General features: G+C 46.0%; 1 protein-coding gene across 7 annotated transcripts in view; it reads left to right on the plus strand.

Moving 5' to 3' along the window:
* Ntrk3 (neurotrophic receptor tyrosine kinase 3) overlaps positions 1-20084 on the plus strand; it is a 354575-nt gene that overhangs the window by 114211 nt on the left and 220280 nt on the right. For all 7 annotated transcript variants that reach the window (XM_057756147.1, XM_057756143.1, XM_057756144.1 and 4 more), the window contains 3 exons: positions 4223-4246; positions 5615-5679; positions 6589-6691. In XM_057756147.1, the coding sequence (XP_057612130.1) occupies positions 4223-4246; positions 5615-5679; positions 6589-6691 (192 nt within the window). The remainder of the gene's footprint in view (positions 1-4222; positions 4247-5614; positions 5680-6588; positions 6692-20084) is intronic.

Consider the following 20084-nt stretch of genomic DNA (forward strand, 5'->3'; position numbering starts at 1 on the left):
CACAATCAGATGTATGTCATATCTGTCACTCCCGAGCAGCCAAGTGCTGCAGTTAAGAGCCAGATCTCTGAAGCTAGATAGATTTAGGTGCGAGCTCCATCTGCGATTCTTCCAGATAGGTATCCCAGGATGCTAGGCCGGGGCTTAGCACATGGACAGCACTCTGGGCTTTGTGAAAAGTGGCAACTGCTCCATGTCTTCACTTCTTTGCCCGTGGATGCAAATGATCAACTTGCTTAGGTTGCATGGATGAGCAAATGAAGTTCGTTTTGTCTACCAAGTGCTTAGCAGTGCACTTGAACATGGAAAACACTTCATTGCTGTTGGCACTTGTTCTGGTTTTGGGGATGCAGAGATGATAAGAATTTAGGAGTTCCAGACCAGTAGCCATTCTTGGTCCAGGTAGGAATTTCTAGTACGTAGTCCCAGGGCAGGTTAGGGTTGTGACTGTGGACCAGCGACAACAGAGTTCAAGTGTTGACACAATTGCGTGTAAGCTGTGACCTCAGACAAACTGCTTAACTTGATCCTCCCTCAAAAGTTGTGATGGGGGTCTCTGGAGAGAACTTCGTGATTCAGGTCTCTTGCTGCTCTCTCAGAGGACCTAGCCAGTGCCCAGCACTCACATCACATGTCTCAAAGCCACCTGGGTGGGACCTGATGGCCTTTCACAGCCTCCATGACCACCTAGGTACCCATACATAAGCCTGATAAAAATAGATCTTGTTTTTTTAAAAAATGTTTTGGCGAGGGACTGGAGAAATTGCTCTGCAGGTAACAGCTCTTGCTCTACAAGCACAAGGGCCTGTGCTTGAATCCCTAGAACTCTGTGCATGGCTGTAACCCTAGCACCAGGGGGCCAGGGACATGACAGACTGATTCCGATCAGTGATCTACCTAGCTTCCACATACACACACAAGGCTGTGCACATAGACCAATCATATACATACACATGCACATGTATTCTCTCTCTCTCTCTCTCTCTCTCTCTCTCTCTCTCTCTCACACACACACACACACACACACACACACACAATTGTGACAAGTTCTTAGAGAGTTACTGTCTGGGGCAGTAAGAAGCATATGCATCCATCTATTGCCCAGGCCTGATCCTGCTGGTTCTATCCTTGTCCTCCCCTGTGGTAGGAGTCAGAAGAAGGACAATTCCTAGTATTGTTTTGTTTGCTTGTTTGTCCCCCCTCCCCGCACCCCAAATAAATGTGTGAATTCCTGCTAAGGGTAGAGAGCAGGCAACATGTCTTCCTGTTCTGGAGCTCACACTCTGCCTGCATGTATGCATGAGGCCTGGCTCCAGCAAAGAACTTGGTGATTTATGCTCAAAATCATAGACTGATTTTGAGATTACAGGGTTCAGACACTTGGCCAAAATATTTGGCTGCTGGAAAAATATTTTTTTAATAAATGGGAGCCTTCTGAGAAATATAAAATAGATGGATACTGTTGATTAATCTGGCTAGTCTCTCTTTTCATGCTGCAAAGCCTATGCTAAAGCCCCGTTTCCTCCATTATCCCCCAAGCCAGATCTTCCCCACAATTACACAGAACAGGAAACAAAAATCCAGCCAGGCAACAGTTATTGAAAATGGACTTCACAGAAGCCACACTTTTCCCTGCAAACAGTCAATCATACCTACTAGTTCATATTTAGTGTTCTGCTGGCTACAGTTCCTAAGAGAACTTGACCAAGGTCTGGTAAGTGGAGGACCACAGTGATGAATGAACGAAACAGCGGATGAGCCAGCCAGTGAAGGATTTGTTCTTACATTTCAGGGCCTGGCAGGCTTGTGACAGGGGGTTGGTGTGGTGGGGCATGGCTTCCAGAGGCATTACCAACATCCTTATCACCTGAGAAGTCAGGCAAATTCTCAGAGCTGGGAACATTGCTCAGCGGTAGAGCGCCTGTTCAGAATGCACCAGTGTGGAGCTGGAGGTGTGGCTCAGTGGTGGAGGGTTTGCTTGGAATGCACCAGGGCCTGGTGACATGGTTTGGTGTTGGAGAACTTGCCTGTGTGGGGTCCTGGATTCCATCATCAGCAACACAGACACTCTCTTAAGATGCAGGAAGACCTTATGAACCAGAAATGCCGGGTTGAGGACTCCCAGTCCTGATTCCATTTCACTCCACTTTGAAATAACTTGGGCTCTAAAAAAGGTCAAAATTATAAAACATTGCAAAGAACTTTCTTCTACCTTTCACTTGACCTCCACAGATGCCATTGGGTCTTTTTCTACCCTTTTTGGTCCCTCCTGTTGAAGAATGCAGGATGTTAACATGGCTTATCAGAGGTGAGGCCAACTTTAGCATTTGGTCAAGATGCTGTTCGCCGCAGTCCTCCACTGCACAGCGACTTATTTCACCCTTAGTTAATCGGAATAAGGATCCGAAAGGACACACATAGCTTGTTTCTCACCATTTTTCCATGAAGAAGGATGCTTAAAAGAAATCCCACACTAGCTCAGAATTGAGAAGAATAGAGGGTTATTTATTTAGGGGTAGACTCACAAGTCACAATCCTCTGCTGGAACGGAGAACCGCAACCGAATCCCGCAGCTGGAAAAGAGGCCGGGCACGTGCTTTACATGGGCATAAATAGTATAAGAGGCCACACCCAAATGGGCGGGTAACTTAAAGGCTACTGGCGGTAGGAATTCCTACAGCATTTCCATACAGCAGTTTCAACATTTATTGATGATTCTTGCCTGAGCAGTTATCACTATAGCATTTACCAAATGAGGATGGCTTCTGTTTTCCATCCTTCCCTTTATTAGCTGGCATCACTGTGAAGGAGGGTCTCTCCCACTCCTTTCCTCAGCTATACAGATGTGTATTTAAGGGACTTGTGGGCGTTTTTGCAATTCATGCATTTGTTGTCTAGGCTTGCCATGATAAATTGGTGTAGACTGGGTATCTTAAGTAGAGAAAATCTATTTTATCACAGCGCTGGAGGTTGGGAATCTGAGACCAACTGTTGCCAGGCTAACTTTCTTCCAAGGCCTCTCTCCTTGGCTTGTAGGTGCTGTCCTTGCTGTGTCTTTACTTGGCCTAGCCTCTGAGCACATCAATGTTCTAATCTCTTCTTATCTGATCCCCAATGGCTTCATTTTCACGTATGCCCCTTATCTCCAAATACAGTGACATTCTGAAGTACGGGGGTTACACCTTAGTCCTATGGATTGTGAAGCAACACAGTACAATCTAGAATACCCCATGACTCTTACTATTTTTTTTTTTACTCAGATTATTAAACATTTCAGATGGGCATCACTACCTGCTTTCTCTTTCCAGGACCGTGTATTTTTAAGTACTTTCTTGTTTCCTGGTGCCACAAGCTACCTAAAGCACATTTTTAATTTTCCTGTCCCAGATATGAAATAGTCCATTCCTTGAAGAAGTTCTCTTTCCTTTTGGTGGAGGATGGTGCCACTCACCTTCTGATGATTCCGTCTAGCATGTGCTCAAGTTTGAGCAGCACTGGAGAGTGCTGAAGAGCCCAATCTTAGATTTGAATCGACTCCAATTGCTTTCTAGATGAATGGTATTCAATTAGTTTATCTCTATAACTCTGCTGTTCATCTTCTAGGAGATTATAAAGGTTTGAAGGACATAGTACCTGAAGCACTGAGCACAGCTCCTAGCTCATAATTAAGGCCCATTTAAGAATTTTCTTCCATTATTGGGAGAGCCATTTCCATAGGTCAGAGTTCAGGTAACACATGTCCATATGGATGTTAAGAAGATCCGAGGGGCAGGGCATCTCCCAGATTTCTCAGTGACCTGTCAGCCTTACCCACACATACTGAGGGAAAGAAGTTCATCCTAGGGTCATGGCTGGAGCTGCTCTGAAGCTCTGGCTCCAGTGTTCTTGAAGGAGGGACAGCTGTGGACAGGATGGGGCTAGGGCCTCAGTCCTCTGCCTCGCAGTGAAACTAACTTGGTTGTTAGCTCGGAGGTGGGCTTCCTTCTCTGAGGCCAGGAGCTGCATCTGTCGAGCCTTCATTGAGGGGACTATCCCCCAGAGAGGTCGTGCCCTGGTTGGAGAGCACGACTTAGGAAGGGTTCCTAGGTGTCTCTTGCTGTGGGAAAGGGGATTGTGGTAAGAGGAAGAGGTCCCAGCTAGTAGGTTGCTATCATATACAACCTCCCGATCTTTGGTTATTATTATATTTGTTAATTGCATCTTTGTTCTTTTTTCCCCCCAGAGAGCACAGATTTCTTTGACTTTGGTAAGTGTGCTTGACTTTGGGTTTGAAACTCTTGTGTCCTGACAGTTTGGTAACTGTCAAATACAGACTTCCCTCTTGCCTAGTCCATGTTCCCGGTCCCTTGGAAGTTGAGGGTGTCAGTACAGTACGAAAAGGAAGAAATCCTAAGCCCACTTGGACAGTTGCCCTGGACCACAGTTTCTCCTAGACAACTACCAACCGCCTTGTTCTTTAATGGGATTAAATACAGGGTTCGGTAGTATTCTGCAGCTGAGCAACTTGGCTCCACTCGGTGTTTTCTGAGGTTTGACCATATTGCAAACCTCTCTATCTGACTGAAAAGAGTCTGCAGTCGGTAAAGGACAGCTTTCAGGACCCTCACTGATCATCTCAGTTGTTCTTAGAGAGAAAAGTGGGGCCTGGAATCTTGCCAGTCATTCTCACCTGCCTTTGGCCGGAACCTACCTTGGGTGGAGCTGTGGTTTCTCAGGGACTCACATATCCTTGAATGGTATCACTGAAGCTCAGTTCATAATAGAGTTGAGGGCAGGGCTGGACAGTCCTTGAAGGAGTTGGGGTTTCGCTTTCTTTTTGATTACTCCCCCAAGGTGGGAACAGCAGCAAGCATTGCCATTTCTGCCCAGTTTCAGGTCAGAGATAGTGGAACAACCCTACTTGGGAATATTCCGGCCCTTTGGCACAAGTATAAGTTCCAAATGTGACTCCTTCAATTGTTTTTGGTCATAAAAATCTCTTATAATCCCACAGGTGTCTCTTAAGAGATTTCAGAGTTGGGATTGTTTCTTGCAAGGAAATGATTATAGACAGAGGATGCCCCTCGGTGGTGTTTCCTGGTCCGTTGAATGTTGTTCCAACTGCCACTGTGTTCTGAAATCAGGCTTAGGGGCATGGCTAGAGGGCTGTTCATTAAGATGTGAGCCTGGATTTCACTGAGGCCTTCGAGTGAAAGCGGGAAGGAATGAGACAGGAAGGGAGAGCGAAAGAGGCTCCCTAAGCAAGGGATAGCAATGTTAGTGATAGCTGCTGCCACTGTTAAAATCTCCCTACTCCCCGGGCTAGCCTGGATTCTAAACCATTTTCATCATTCCTGTCCCGTGCTTCAGGATGCATGTTGCTCAGATTGTGGTGTGTTCTCTGGGCTAGGCCAGGAGGTGGGATAGAGGTCTGCATTCTTCTGGGTGTTTTTTTTTTTTTTTTCCATTGAAGTGTGGGACAGGTAGCTCTGCTGGGGCTTACTCAGTTCCTGGGGGTGTCTGCTCAGCTAGGACGGTGACTCTTAGGGATCTGCTTCCCAAGGACAGAGCAGGCATGAGCCGGGGCTCCTGGCTAATAAGCTAACTGCCATCCTCTCCCCGGTCTTCTTTTCAGAGTCTGATGTGAGCCCCACACCCCCTGTCACTGTGACCCACAAACCAGAGGAAGACACTTTTGGGGTGAGTTAATTCCTGAATCTAGATGAAAATACTGAAGGGTAGAGTCATTTTTGGACTTCATTTGAGGTGCTAACTTCCTCACATAGTCTCTTACTTGGAGCAGTACCAATGGTAGAAAAAAAAAGACGCAGTGGGGAGAGCTTCCCTTTGAGATGGTTTAAACCGTCCATGTTTGATGAGAGTGTCTCATTGTTTGAAGAAGCCTTTGAGAGTCAGCTCCAAGACCCAGGGCTAGGAAGAAAACAGTTTGAAATTCCCAGTCTGCTACGAGACAGGCCCAGCAGGCGTGCAAGGCCTGCTGATTGGACAAACCTTCTATAAAACCCCAAATTACTCAGAGCCTCTCCTTGGATAGGTTTTCTTGGGCCTGCCTCAGAATCTGAGGCTTTCCTGGGGAGACGTAGAAAGGAGTCTGTTGATGCAGATCTCCTAGTCTTCTCTGAGTAGGACTGCTGTATAAAGATTTTGGTGGAAAGATAGAGAATTTACTTGCTAGTCAAAACACTAGACAGAGGTTTCTCTCAGCTTGCTATTGCAATTCTAGAATGGCTTCCAGATAAGAGGGTTCAGTGTATTGAATCTGGGAACCTCCCCTTAATCAAGCTTATTAATTTATACTCTTTTAAATAAAAATTTAAAAGTTCTTTTAGGCTCTTACAAACTACTTTCAAAGACTTAACTCCAGGGTTGCCCAATAGTTCGACATCGTGGCATGGCATTGCCACATGCAGAGGTGTCGCGGCTGCCCTGGGCATGTAGGTTTCAGGTTACACACACCTCAGTAGCAGAGGTGTTAGAGGGTCCTGTTCTGTTGAAACTTGTTTGTTCTCAGCGGGCACACACATTACTTCCGAGGCCGGAAGCTTCCCGTCACGGCTCCTGACCGTCTCTCTGTTTGGCTCCTACTAGGTATCCATAGCGGTTGGACTTGCTGCCTTTGCCTGCGTCCTTCTGGTGGTTCTCTTCATCATGATCAACAAGTATGGTCGCCGGTCCAAATTTGGAATGAAGGGTAAGGTGGCGCTGTTTGGTTCCAAGAGTTCCATAACGGAAGCCTAGCTCCTTTTCATCAAAAGATACTGGTTTCACTTCTGTGTACTCTCTGAAGAAGCCTCTGCTCATTGAATCTCCATAGCCCTGGTGGAGATCCCTGTCTGTACCCTGTTCTGGGTAACTATGGACCAAAGACTGTGTTGGGATCTATGGGAACCAAATACGGATGCTGAAAAAGATGGACTTGTGTGATGAGGTTTGAGCAGAAAGTTGGGTATGAGGCAAATGACGATTCTTTTCATTAGTGATGGTCTAAGGGATGCCACATGTGAGTGATTCTTTTTTCTCTTGTCTGTACTTGTCTTTGAAATCTCGTCGTCACTTCGCCCAGTGAGATGGAGGGTGGTGAATTCTGGTATTGAAAAACTGTCTGTGCTGCTGTAGCTCAGCACGTAGCTCTGCACAGAGTCCTGGAATGGATGCCAAGAGCAACATGGTTTCTAAATCTGCTGGCCAACTTCCACGTCAGAGTACTCAGCCCCATGAGGGCAGAAGGGGAGTACTGGGATGTGGTGTTCTGCCCAAGCTCCTGTGAGGCATGAAAGGGGTTAACATGTTGAATTAGCATTTACCTGCCTGGTCTCAGAGACGGATATGGACCAATGATTTGAAAGAAACTGGGTGCTTCTGGTTCTAGAATTGAAACCTGATTTTCAAGATGTCGTCCCAGCTGGGGCTGTTATGCATGGCCGATGTTGACAGAGGTGGGTGGGGAGGGAGAGTTAAAGGTTACGTAAGCAACATCCATGCTGATGTTTGCTGGTGACATCATGAAACCCAGAAGGATGAACTCTAAGGCTTTGATACTAGAAGCTGGTTTTTGTGGTGGGAGTCCTGACCTGGGGGCTCAGAGATTAAAACAGAAAACACGAATGATGTTCACAGGAGCAGCAGTCCATAGATTCATATGCAAAAATGAATGTTTGAATGACTACATGGTGAAGGATCAAGAATCTATATGTAAAAGGAGCCACATTTGGTTATATTCTCAAGATTCTGGGTCTCTCTTAAAAATTAAGAGTACTAGCATATAGAACTACTCAGAAATGACTAAAGGATTGAAATGTGGGGCCAGCTAGACCGATCTTTCTGGAGTCTTCTGCTTCTGAACTCTTGGCTTTTGATGAAGTTGATGAATGGATGGAGGCAAGCCAAGTTTCCTTTTGCTTCTGGGTCTTCCTCTCTTCATCCTTCCCTCTTTCCCACTTCACACCCCATTTCTTTCCTCTTCTCCTCCTCTTCCTTCTTCCCTTCCTTCCTGCTCTTCTCCTTTCCTCCCCCAGCTTTGTGGGAATCAGGGTTGAGCCTAGGGACCTCACGCAGGGTAGCTAATTGTTCTACCTTTGAGCGATATCTCCAGTGTTTGTGGATAATTTGAAATAGTTTGACCAAGAGAAATATATATATATGTGCTGGTAATTTCCAAGGAGGAAATAGGTTTTTAATGGCTCAAACAGGTCCAGACTTTTCTTAGGCACTTTGATTGAAGACACTTTTTCTGCCAGCTCTTACCATTTGTCAAAGCAGAGCTCCACAGGTTTAGATGGAATGTCTACTGAGCATCTCAAAGCCTTCTGTCTTGGGTGATCCTTGGATCTTTGGCTATGTGCATTGATGCTTCGTGTGTGTGTGTGTGTGTGTGATCTTTTCCTTATTCTCCACAAGAAAACATCAAGATGTGGACCAAAAGGAAGAGTGGGGCGTTATTGTTCCTCCCACCAGCAGCTGAGACCCTGAAACATGCTTGGCAGTGATGTGAGAGCAGATTTTTCCTATTAATTGTCATCCTGTTTCTGGAACAGTGTGTCCCATGTTGGATGGATTAGGCAGCATCCAGGGCGGTGCCTCGTCCTCGGCATCTCCTGTCCCCTGATCTCTGTTTCCAGGCTGAGATGCCTTATTTAGTCCTGGCATGTCAAGAAGGATGTGTCGCCATAGGTAGAAGTAAAACATCTCCTTTTCTAAAGTCAAGAAACTTGAAGCTAGGGGCAAATGGAGAGAGATGGTGTACACAAGATTGACTATTAGAATTAATCTTGCATCTCTCTGATCTTGATCATATTCCATTTTCTTTAGGTTTCATGTCATTTTAGAATCAATAAACTCATGCCATTTGCCACAATAATTTTGATCTTTGGTTGTCAATGAACATATTAGTTACTGTCAATTTTAATTGCTATGACCAGATCGCTAATAAGATTTTTTTTAATATTCATGTTTTGAAGTTCATCATGGTTGGAGGACACGATAGAGTTCATGGCGGCGGGAACATGTGGCTGGGGGTACTTACCTCTCTGCTCACCATGATGGAGAGATCAGTTTCCTCTTTCAAATCTTCAATCCCTGGGATGAGACTACTCATATTCTAAGTGGGTTATTCTTCCTCAGTTCTCTCTGAAACATAATTACTGACACTTTCAAAGGTGTGCATCAACCTCCTAGGTGATTCTAAAGCCAGTTGAGTTGAGGTTAACACACTGAGTGTTCAAATCTGGGGGGTGAGGGAAGTAGCAGCATGTGTACCGGAAGGCTCCAAATTCTGCCTTAGGTGAACCCCCATCTCTTTACATATACTCTCTTTCCAGCCTGAAATTTCAGATCTGAGTGAAAATCTACATTTTACTCTTTGGATTCTGTACACTCATTTACTTCCTCAGAGCCTCTATTTCTTTAAATTAGGAACACTACTACTTAGCTATGGGGTTGCTGCGTGCTGTAATGTATAGGTAATTGGCCGTATTAGTTAGCATCCCATCGCTGAAGCAAAATCCTTAAGGAAATCAGAATATTGGAGGGAAGGTTGTTTTTGGATCATGGTTTTAGGGAATTTGAGTTCACTGACACTCGTCTGTCACTGTGGTTGTGCATGGAGGAGGGCCCCTCCTCACCCCATAGTGCATAGAAGCCAAGAGAAAGACAGGAGGAGACTGAGATGCCAGTATCTACTTCAAGTCGTATTGCTAATGACCTAACTCCCTTGGCTCGACCCAGTCAATGCTCCACCACTGCCCATTAGTGCCCCAGGCTGGTGTCTGAGTCTATAGCACACTGTCTTTAAGGACATTGGGATCTGTATCCTAACACTGGCATAAAAAGGGTTTCCATGTCTTTATTTCCCTCTTATTTCTTTTCTTGATGCATTCATCTTTCTAGACCCCTTTTAATGTCCTTTTGTGAAATTATAGCCCCCCAAGACTCCATCATGAACCTCTTTGTTTCAGACAGTGTGCAGTAGTAAAAATGTCCTTATTACACACTGCCCACAGTGCGTTCTCATGTTTTTTCCCTCACATATCAGCTGTCCGTTCTCCCAGGCTGGGAGCAGCTTACAGCAGAACCCATCCATCACTCAGCCCAGCATGCCGGAAGCTTCGCGCTGCGTTGGACGGATACTTGAACTTAGAAATGAACAGCATCCATCTTATACATTTCATTTGCTTCCTTTTTGAAGGGCTTGTTGTGTAGCCCAGGCTGGACTCTATATTTGTTGTGTAGCCCAGGCTGGACTCTATATTTGTTGTGTAGCCCAGGCTGGACTTTAATTTGTTATGTAGCCAAGATGGTCTTTGAATTCATAATCTTCTCTGCCTAAGACTTCCAAGTTCTGTGATCTAACTGGCCTTCTTTATATTAGTTTTAATCATGATAAAACAAGGCTATTAATCTGCAAAGGGTTAGTCTGGGCTAATTTGGGAATCTGAGGTCTTTTGGAGTTGGGGAGGATTGGAAGATGCTCACAACAATTCTTACCATCTAGCCCTGCGGGCAGCAGGCCATAGCACATGGCTGTGGAGATGCAATCGAAATGATCTCCACTACCTCCTGAGAAATAAGATGTGCAGATGAATACCAAAGCTGACCGAATAGACGAACACTCATGTTCCTACTATTTAAACTATTAGCATTTTATTTTATATTCTCATTGAATGTTTTATTCTTAGGGCTGATTAAACATGGCGGATACAATGAAAACCCTGTAACTACCACCTCCGACCCTGTTCTCTCAGGTAGCTATCAGCCTTGGCCCAGCGTGTACCTGCCAGTTCTCCTGTCTTAGTCTTCCTCTGTATCTTTTCTTTTTTATGTTTCTGCTGTTTCTGAATACCAGCCCTTCCCCAACAAATTCATACCCCATATATGGCTTAATTGATAGCCTTCTTCCCTAAATGAGGTTGGTAGCTAGATTATATATATATATATATATATATATATATATATATGTACTTGCACATATAGACATCTCTATAAATATCCACATGCACACTTAAACATGCTGCATGTATATTTGAGTACATTCACAAAAATGCACACTACTCTGCATGTTATTGTTTTAGTTTAAATGCATGTTTTCCCTCTAGCTCACCTGCCTTTGGCCTACTGACTCGCCAGGTGTCTCAGAACTGCCCATGGATTTGGGTGGACACCCACTTTATGGAAGATGAGCATCTTAGCCAGATCTCGTAGACAGGAACTGAAAGTGTCATGTCTCAGGACCCTCTTTAGCAATTTCCAACTAACCAATCCATCAAAGTCTTGGCCTGGGAATGTGAGCTCATCTTCTTTTGGAATCTTAAAGGTTTTTAAATGATGCCGAGCATACGGCAGGGGTTTCTCTCTGCTACTGATGAAGCATAGTGCCTCAGTCTGGCAGGGCTGATCTGTGAAGTATCTGTATGGCCTGGGATGGGACCAATCAGACAGACCTCCTGCTGGAGCATGGCCCTGCAGGAACTTTCTCCCCGCTGTGCAAGGCCTTCACTCTTTGATTGCCAAATCCCGGGGTGGCCTGGCTGGGTGAGGGTTGAGTACTGTGAGGCTCATGCCTGGGGCTGTTTATTGGAAACACAGAAATGTCCAAAATTATTTTGGAGTTTTAACAGTAATTATGTTCTGCTAGGTAGGTCCTTGCTGGCCTGAGAGAGAGAGTTCAGAATTTATGGCAAGCTCATGGTCACGAAATAATTTAAAATTAGATCTTAGAAGACTGGGACTACAATCTGGCCTGGGTTCCCACATCTGAAGAAACTACAGCGCAGGAAAGGGACTGACTTGTTCTGGTTGTTGGGCGAGAGCAAGCTGGGCTGAGAAGACCCTACCTACAGCCTCCCCACCTCTCAAGGCAAGGCAAATGACCTGACTCCTTTGTGTCAGCTGCCCCAAGTGAGCATTCTCAGTACACCTGGCATCTGCAGGCCACATCCTCCTTAGAACAAAAGCCAGATGAGGTACTAACATCTCTGAGAAATTATAAAACACCCCTTGAATTTTCACATGGGGTGACATCATTTTGAAGAGGAGGAACTGTGTGGTCTTTGGCGCCTTTGCTTCATGACCACTTGAAGATCAGAGATGACTAGGGGTGTCAACTCCATACTTCTTGGCTTCCTGATATTCCCTCAGAAAGAGCTGCTGAATGGTTTCACAGAACCGGAAGCCGATTTTGGGCTTGTTAGGGTGATGCTCCCATTGTGCAGATGGGGAAACAGAGACGGGAGTCATGCAGTAAGAGCCCAGAGCCCAGAGCTGCCTAGAGTACCTGGTTCTACTTCCTCATGGACCAGGTGAATGCAAAGAACCAAGGCGATCTGGGGAATGCAACCAGATGGTGAGCAGATCAGCCTGCTTCTTTTGGTGCCTCAGCTAGTTGTCACTGACTGCCATTTCCCTTGAATATGGCTTTCAGAACCACCTGCTGGTAACTCTGGTCAACTTGGGACATACCTGGCTTGGGGGACAGGTAGGAATGGAAAGAGTCTCATTTTTGCTCCCCAGATTGGAAGCCGTCCCTTCATTTCCTTCTGGACACATTGAAGCTTATGGACTGAAGGAAGCTAGGAGGGAGGGCAGAGGGGAGTCAAGAAACGCAGCTTGGATTTCGTGTAAGTGCTTCATCAGCCAGCTTGCTTTTCATCCTAGCAGTGAGATGTGTGCTTGGGCCCCTGATGGGTCCATGGGTGAACGAGAGCTGTACAGGGCTGTTCGATTGTCAATTAGGGTTGGTTAATAGGTACTTATAGTAAAGTGGTTGCCTATTTGATTATGATTGGGAAGTATTAACATTTCCCCCATAAGCAGATGGTAGCTATCTTCTGAGCGGATGGCAGGATCATGCCAGAGTCTTGATTTGGAAGGACTCACCACTGCCAGAAGTCTTGGGAGCTGCTGTTATACAGAGTGTTGCTGCCATTCCTCCGATTTAACCACTCAGTCAAGGAGGAATTAGACTCGGGAGGAGTCATTTCTGATTTTTCTCCTGGCCTTGAGGTATTGGACTGAGAAGAGTTTTCTCCAGGTGGATGGAAGTGGGGATCAGGCAGGGGCAGTCTTAGAATATTAAGCTTGATGTGCTCTTGGCGTTGTTCCTCTTGGGATACCATGGCCATGTGTCTACCGTCGTCCACACAGAACAGGGGAATGAGAAGTAAGGAGAGAGTGTGGGGACTTACCATACACAGGGAACACTGACAGCTTTTAGAGGGGGCCTGAACCCTGAGTGGACATGTCACTGATGGCCTGGATTCACAGTTGCTTCCTTTGCCACAAGATATAAACTGTTGTGAAGTCTGTTTAACAGGGGATCAGAAACCAAGAGCTGCACATAGCAGAAATCAAAGAAAGAGTTGGCTTTCCTGACTTGCTGTGATGTGACATGCCCAGTCCTTTCTAATGTGTTCTTTTTTCTTCTTGGCCTGTATCCTCTTCCAAATTGACATATGCACTGGAGGAAGGTGATCTTGGCCCCTGCAAGAATCTTGTACTTAAGGTTCTGGGCCTGGGCCTCCTTTCATTAGGGACTCTTTGGACATGAGTTTGAGAGTGCCTGTTTTTCTTCCTGCTTTAGTTGTCTTCTTACGGCCCCTACATTGTCCCAAGGAGTACCTGCATTCTCTTTTCTTGTTTTCTGATACTTTTGGAGACTCTCTAAATGACTCTTGGCACGTGGACCTGCCTTAGTTAAACAGGTTAGGTCTGTAGCAAGTCCCTTCCCTTCTCCTGCCTGGACATCACTGAGAAGGTTGCAGACAAAAACTTTACTCTGCTTGAGGACTAAGATCTAGAAAGAAAGTGATGTTCGGAATCTTCAAGACAATTGGGATGGTGGCATGTGCTATTTCCTGGCATGCCTTTGCTGACATGACCTTTGTGGGGACTTTTCAGGTGTGCAGTGAATCATCCCAGAGGTCCCTTCCTCATCATCCCTGGTGGTACTGAGGCCTAGCTGCTGCCCTCCTCCCTTGTCTAACTCTCTGAGACTTGGGAGCCAAGTGTTCTCTGGTACTGCCTTTTGTGCATGAAGAGAAATCCCTGGATGTGGAGTGTGTGATACAAAATGTTTTCCTCTGGGGATACCTGCTGGCTGCTCTGCTCTTGGCAGGCCACTGTATCCTGTTCAGCTGTGCCAAGGATAGCCAGTATGCTTGGCTCTATACTCAGAAGCAATTGCCTCTCAGATTCATTTAATGTTGGCATCACAGTGCAGTGCTTACTAATCCGTGGCATCATCACTGGCTCCCATAGGGTTAACATGCTTTTTGATAGCTTAGTTTAGAAGTTCTCAACTTTTTGTCTCCAGCCAGCCTTGTAGCAGATGATGGTCACATGTCTTCAGTCTGTGGGTGTAACCTGGCTCTCCCAGAAGTCTTGGGCTCACAATAATTTTACACCCAAGAAAAATACATCAGATGATGTGTTAACAAGTGGGGTTTTTAGAACTAGGAATGAAAGCAACCTCATGTTAATTTTTACTTTTAAAATATCCACAAAATTTTGTATTTTGTTAGCCATCAAATTCATGAGTGATAATACTTATCATACTAGTCCATCCTACTAATGTATCGGGCCATGGTACCAAAATGGAAAGCCAAAAAGGTTGGGGGCTGCCAATCTTGATTTCTTATGATGTTCTTTACCCAAAATGGCCTTTAGCCCTGTACAGTCAAGTGACAGAAACTGCTCCAGGAGAGCCCCACCTCTGTTCCCATCACACATTCTTTCTCTGTGTGCATCTACTCTCGTGGACCTTGGGAATTTAGTTTGCCCAGAGGAAGTGTTTGGCTTTGGCTAATGAAAAACTGTCATGTGGCTGCATTGTCCAAGTCTGTGTTTCTACAGCCCGGTCTCCTGTGATCTCAGCATCAGGATGTCCAAAGATGCCGCAGGCAGCAAAATACATAGAGCAAAACCAGGGCCGGTTGGAAAGCACAATTTGGGATTAGGGAATTAAGAAAACAACAACAACAACAACGACAACAACAACAAACCGACATGCTAATTAAACCTACCACAGAACCAAATGCTCCCTCAAGCTCCTTCTGGTCCCCAGCCCTCATGCTGCACACCCATCATGGTGATGAGCAAGATGAGGAGGCGGAGCAGTGCAAAGAGGAGGGATCTCCTTCATCAAGATGGGGAGGCGGAGCAGTGCAAAGAGGAGGGATCTCCTTCATCAAGATGGGGAGGCGGAGCAGTGCAAAGAGGAGGGATCTCCTTCATCGAGCTCTACCTCCACCATCCAGGTGTGTCTGCCACCTGTTCCAGGCCCAGATCTTCCAAAGGACATAAGTGAGGGCCCAAGTTAATATGTCCCAGAGCCTCTTGCTCTCAGAAGGCTTAATGACACCCTTTCCATCCTTCACTACCCAGCATGCTTAGAGAGACCAATCGAGTTTCCATTGTGCCTACCACTTTATTCTGTTCTGCAGATAAATGGTGTGCCCACAAACCAGAGAGGGATTCATTCACTGGCTTCCTCCCCCCAAAGCACCAATTACCTAATTTGTGGGGCACAATGGGAAATGTTCAAAAAGTATTAAAATTCTAAGCAGCTGTAGCAGAATATTAAGCCCAAGTGCAGGGCTTTTTGAGTGTGGAGACCACGTGTGAGGCCAACGATGCGCCTCTAAATACAAATGCCTGCACGGCTCGGGTCCAGACTTCTTTATTCTTTCCTGAATCATTATGAAGGAAATTATATTTCCATGCTTCTTTATAAAGGCAGAAGTAGGACCATCAGCTGAATCTTCACTTCTAATTAAGTAGGATATGGGGGGGCATTGAGCATTTATTAATGACCTACTGTGTGGTGGATGCCAAATGTATCTTTAAATTTGTGATTATGTGTGTGCATGTGGACTTGTGTGCATGTGGAGCCCAGAGGTTAACCTCAGATGTTCTCCATGGCCTGTTCTCTTAACTTTGTGAGACAGACTCTTTCAATTAGGCTAGGCTGGGTGACCAGAAAGCCCCAGAGATTTGCTTGTCTCAGCCTTCCGGATGATAAGCACACACCACCTTGCTCAGCCTTTTCACGTGGGTCTGATGAGCCAACACAGGTTTTCCTTCTTGCATAGCTAGAGCTCTGAGTAGTCTCCCCAGCCAAATATATCTTATAATAATAGCTCTCTATAGTTGACTATGAGTTCCATCTCAAAGACTAGCAAGCTGCTCAGAGAGACTCTTATGCTCAACTGGATACCTGATAAGTTTCAGGGCAAGGGTTTAAGCGAACCCACCCTCACTCAGTAGTTCTCGGGCTTTGCAACACATTTGTACAACGTTGGTGAAACCGGGTAAATACTAGAACCTAAGTCAATCCCCAGGTTATTTAAATCAGACACGAGCCTTCCGTTTTAAATACAATTGGTAATTTTATCATCTGGTACAGATCAGGATGAGGAGCAATAGTTTAAATCAGGACACATCTGCATCTGTCAGTAGTTCTCCAGGTCAGCTAGGTGGCCCGCACACCAGCTGGTCTGACCATCTTGGAGCTTTTAAATGTGCTGATGCTTGGAACCCATCCCACAAGAAGCCCATCCATGCAGAGGAAAGCAAGGGAACAGCCTTTTCCTTATGAGATCCTGGTGTTTGCCAGGGCTTGAGAGTCAGCATCCTCTACCTGTACGGAGACATTGGATGATAACATGGCCAGTTCCTATCAACCATTAATGTGGGTACGGATCTTAGGGAATTCTGTGTATCTCGTTATGAAGCAGGTTCTGGCTTAACAGGTGTGGGGACGGGATGAGAATCAGGCTTCTGTAAGCTTCCAGAAGACTCCTCTGTGGACCATACATAGTCACAGGGCCTGAAACAGTGGTGAATGAATGCACCAGGCCTGGGACCTGGGAATTAAGGTCCCTCTCTCTGCTTTACATTTTTCTTCCTGTGTGTCATTTTTTAAAAAGCGAAACTGCCTCAAAGCTTTACTGAGTGTGGGAGTATAAAAAAGTCACTTCTACAGCCTCCACTTTCTTGAAGTAAATATACTTCAGTCATTGTCTAAAGCAATGCCTACAGTGGCTTTCTAGACTCAAAACTCCCTCCTCCGCTCCTGTAAGAACATATCTGTTGACCTTTGTGACCACTGTGAGGTCAGTCAGTCAACACTAACATTCTCCCCTGAGGAGGGAGCTGGGAGCAGAACCTTAAGGAGGCCAGCGGGCAGGTGCCAGTTTGGCATTCCCACCACAGAGTCCCTGGTGCTGCTGGCCATTCACTGCTCTTCTGGGAATTTTTCTGTTCTGTCTGTTCTCTCTACTGCAACGGATCGTGAAGGCAATGTTGGGGCGTGTTAGTTATTTTTCCTCACCACTGTGGCAGAATCTCCCAGGAAAGCAGCTTAAGGGAGGGAGGGTTTGCTTTAGTTCCCAGGTTGAAGGGGCAGTGTGTTAGGGCAGGGAAGGCAGAGTGGAAGCTGTTCATGTTGATAGACTCGGGAAGGAGGGACACAGAGAGGTGAGACACAGAGACAGAGAGATATGAGAGACAGAGAGAGAAAGAGAGGGAGACTTAGATAAGTCAGGCATAAAGAGACTTAGAGAGAGATGAGACAGAGAGACATATATACATATGGGGGAGAGAGAGAGAGAGAGAGAGAGAGAGAGAGAGAGAGAGAGAGAGAGGTACCAAGCTCTAAGACCTTTTCCTCCCCCAGTGACCCAGCCTTTCAAAGCAGCCTCACCATCTGGGGACCAGGTGTCCAAACACAAGAACCTGTAGGGGGACATTTAACCCTCAAACCATAACAGGAGGCTACTGGGAACTGAAGCATGGCCTGGAGAGGATCAAGGCAGGGCTTTACAGGCAGAGGAGGCCCTATGGTGGACTTCCCAGGCATCCTGCCAGCTTCAGAGATGCTGCCCTTGGTAATAGCAGGGATCTCACTGCTCTCGGTTCTCTCGCTCCGGTGGAAGGTATTTGCACTGGAAGCCTGCCTGCCCTCTAATGTACTGTGGAATAAGAGTTGCAAAGCTGGCCAAAGAATGGAATTGTTTCCTTATCAATCCCGCCTGCCAAACCTCTCTACCTGACAGGCATCTCGAGTTCAAAGGGGCCTCTGTGCATTGTGGCTGGCTGTGCAAACCTGTTCCCAGGCAGGGAGAGAATGTCTAAGTCTGTCTACCTGCCAGCCGGTCTTGACATGCAGCCCCGAGGAGGGTTCCTGGGAGGTTCCAGAAACTGCCTTTTTAAAGTGAATCTTTCCAAATAAATCTAGTTCAGCGAGGTAGCTTTGGATTCCTGGAGGGTTGTAGGGAGGGGTGCCCTGGCATTGACCTGGCCTCTAAGGGATGTGGGAAGGGTTTGAACGCTATGATTAGCCAGGATGTGTGGAAACGGCTCCAACAGTACCCGTCTTGCATCCATGTTTGCTATGCAGGAGGGAATGTTTGCCTCGCTGGGATGTGTACCTGGCTGCCAGAAAGCAGGGGCCGTTCAAGGGACGCTTAGCTCGCTGTTGCTGAGTGTGTGACTGGGAATGTTTCTTGAAGGGGACTTGGCAAGTTTTATTGAAAAATATCATGAAAGCCAAGTGCTGGGGTTGGACTTCTGAGAACTTCACCCAAGGTGATGTTCACAAACAGGTGACCATGTTCACGTGCACAGAGGTTTACCGCACTGTGAATAATGGCGCAACCTTGCTAACAGTTCCTTAGATAGCTAATGAGAAACAAATGCCATAGTCTATTACTGTTTACATAAATAATACAATGTAGTCATGTATGTGTGTGTGCCAGAAATCAAGAGTTGGTGGTATCTTCCTCTATGACTTGCCTTTCACTAATTGATTAACTAATTAATTATTTTTGAGACAGGTCTCTCACTGAGCCTGTAGTATGTCATTAGTAGTATGTCAGTTTGGCTAGGTCTCAGAGATCCTCGTGGCCCTGCTTCCCAAAGTTGGGGTTACAGGCACATATATGCAGCTGTGCCTGGTGTGTGTATGTGTGTGTGTGTGTGTGTGTGAGAGAGAGAGAGAGAGAGAGAGAGAGAGAGAGAGAGAGAGAGAAAGAAGGGAGGGAGATAGAGAGAGAGGGAGGGAGGGAGGGAGGGAGGGAGAGAGAGAGAGAGAGAGAGAGAGAGACTCAGTCCCCTTGTTTAAATAGAGAACACAACACACTGAAGCCTCTCCCAGCCTGCAGACATGAGATGTTTTTATATACTGCTTTAAATTTATTCTTTGGGAACTTTACATGGTTATACAATTTTTTTTTTTTGATATTCGTTATCCTCATCACTCCCTCAGACCCTACCACAAAACTTGCACAACAAATATTCCTCTCTACTTCATGGCAACTTTTTTACTTTAAGAACAATTCACTGAGCTGGGTGGTGGCGGTGCATACCTTTAATTCCAGCACTCAGGAAACAGAGACACGGCCAGCCTGGTCTACAAAAGCTAGTTCCAGGACAGGCTCCAAAGCTACAGAGAAACCCTGTCCCAAAAAACAAAACAAAAACAAAAACAAAGAATAATTCACTGAATCATATTAGGGCTACTTCTATGCACATGGATGTGAGGTCATCACCTGGAGCATGGGCAAACCGCCAATGGCCATGCTGAAGAGAAGGAGCGCTCCTTCCTCCAGTGGCCATCTGCTGCCAATAACGCTTCAGCTAAAGCTGGAGTCCCGCCCTTCTCCATGGTGGAGTTTTGACTGTTGTGATCTTGTGCTGGTCTTGCACAGGCACACACAGCTGCCGTGAGGTCATGAGTGCAACAGCTATGTCATGTTCAGAAGACAGCGTCTCATCGTGTCCCTATCTGTCTTCTGGCTCCTGAAGTCTTCCCACTCTATCTCCTTGTGATATCCCTGAGCCTAGGGTATGAGAATAGAGTCCCATTTAGGGCTGAGCACTGCAGTCACTTACTCTGAGCAGTTCTATCAGTTAGGAATTCCTGTATTAGTCACTGCCCACAGAAAAAAACGCTTCTCTGTCCAAGGCAGAGAACAACATAAATATATGGGTAAAATTATAAATATTAAGAAGAAAGTTTGATGCCATGGGCGTTAGAACACAATAATAGGTTCTCCCATGATTCTTAAAAAAAGGCCATGAACTTTAAGGAC

This window comes from Chionomys nivalis, chromosome 23 (assembly GCF_950005125.1).
Source record: "Chionomys nivalis chromosome 23, mChiNiv1.1, whole genome shotgun sequence".
NCBI classification, from domain to species: domain Eukaryota; kingdom Metazoa; phylum Chordata; class Mammalia; order Rodentia; family Cricetidae; genus Chionomys; species Chionomys nivalis.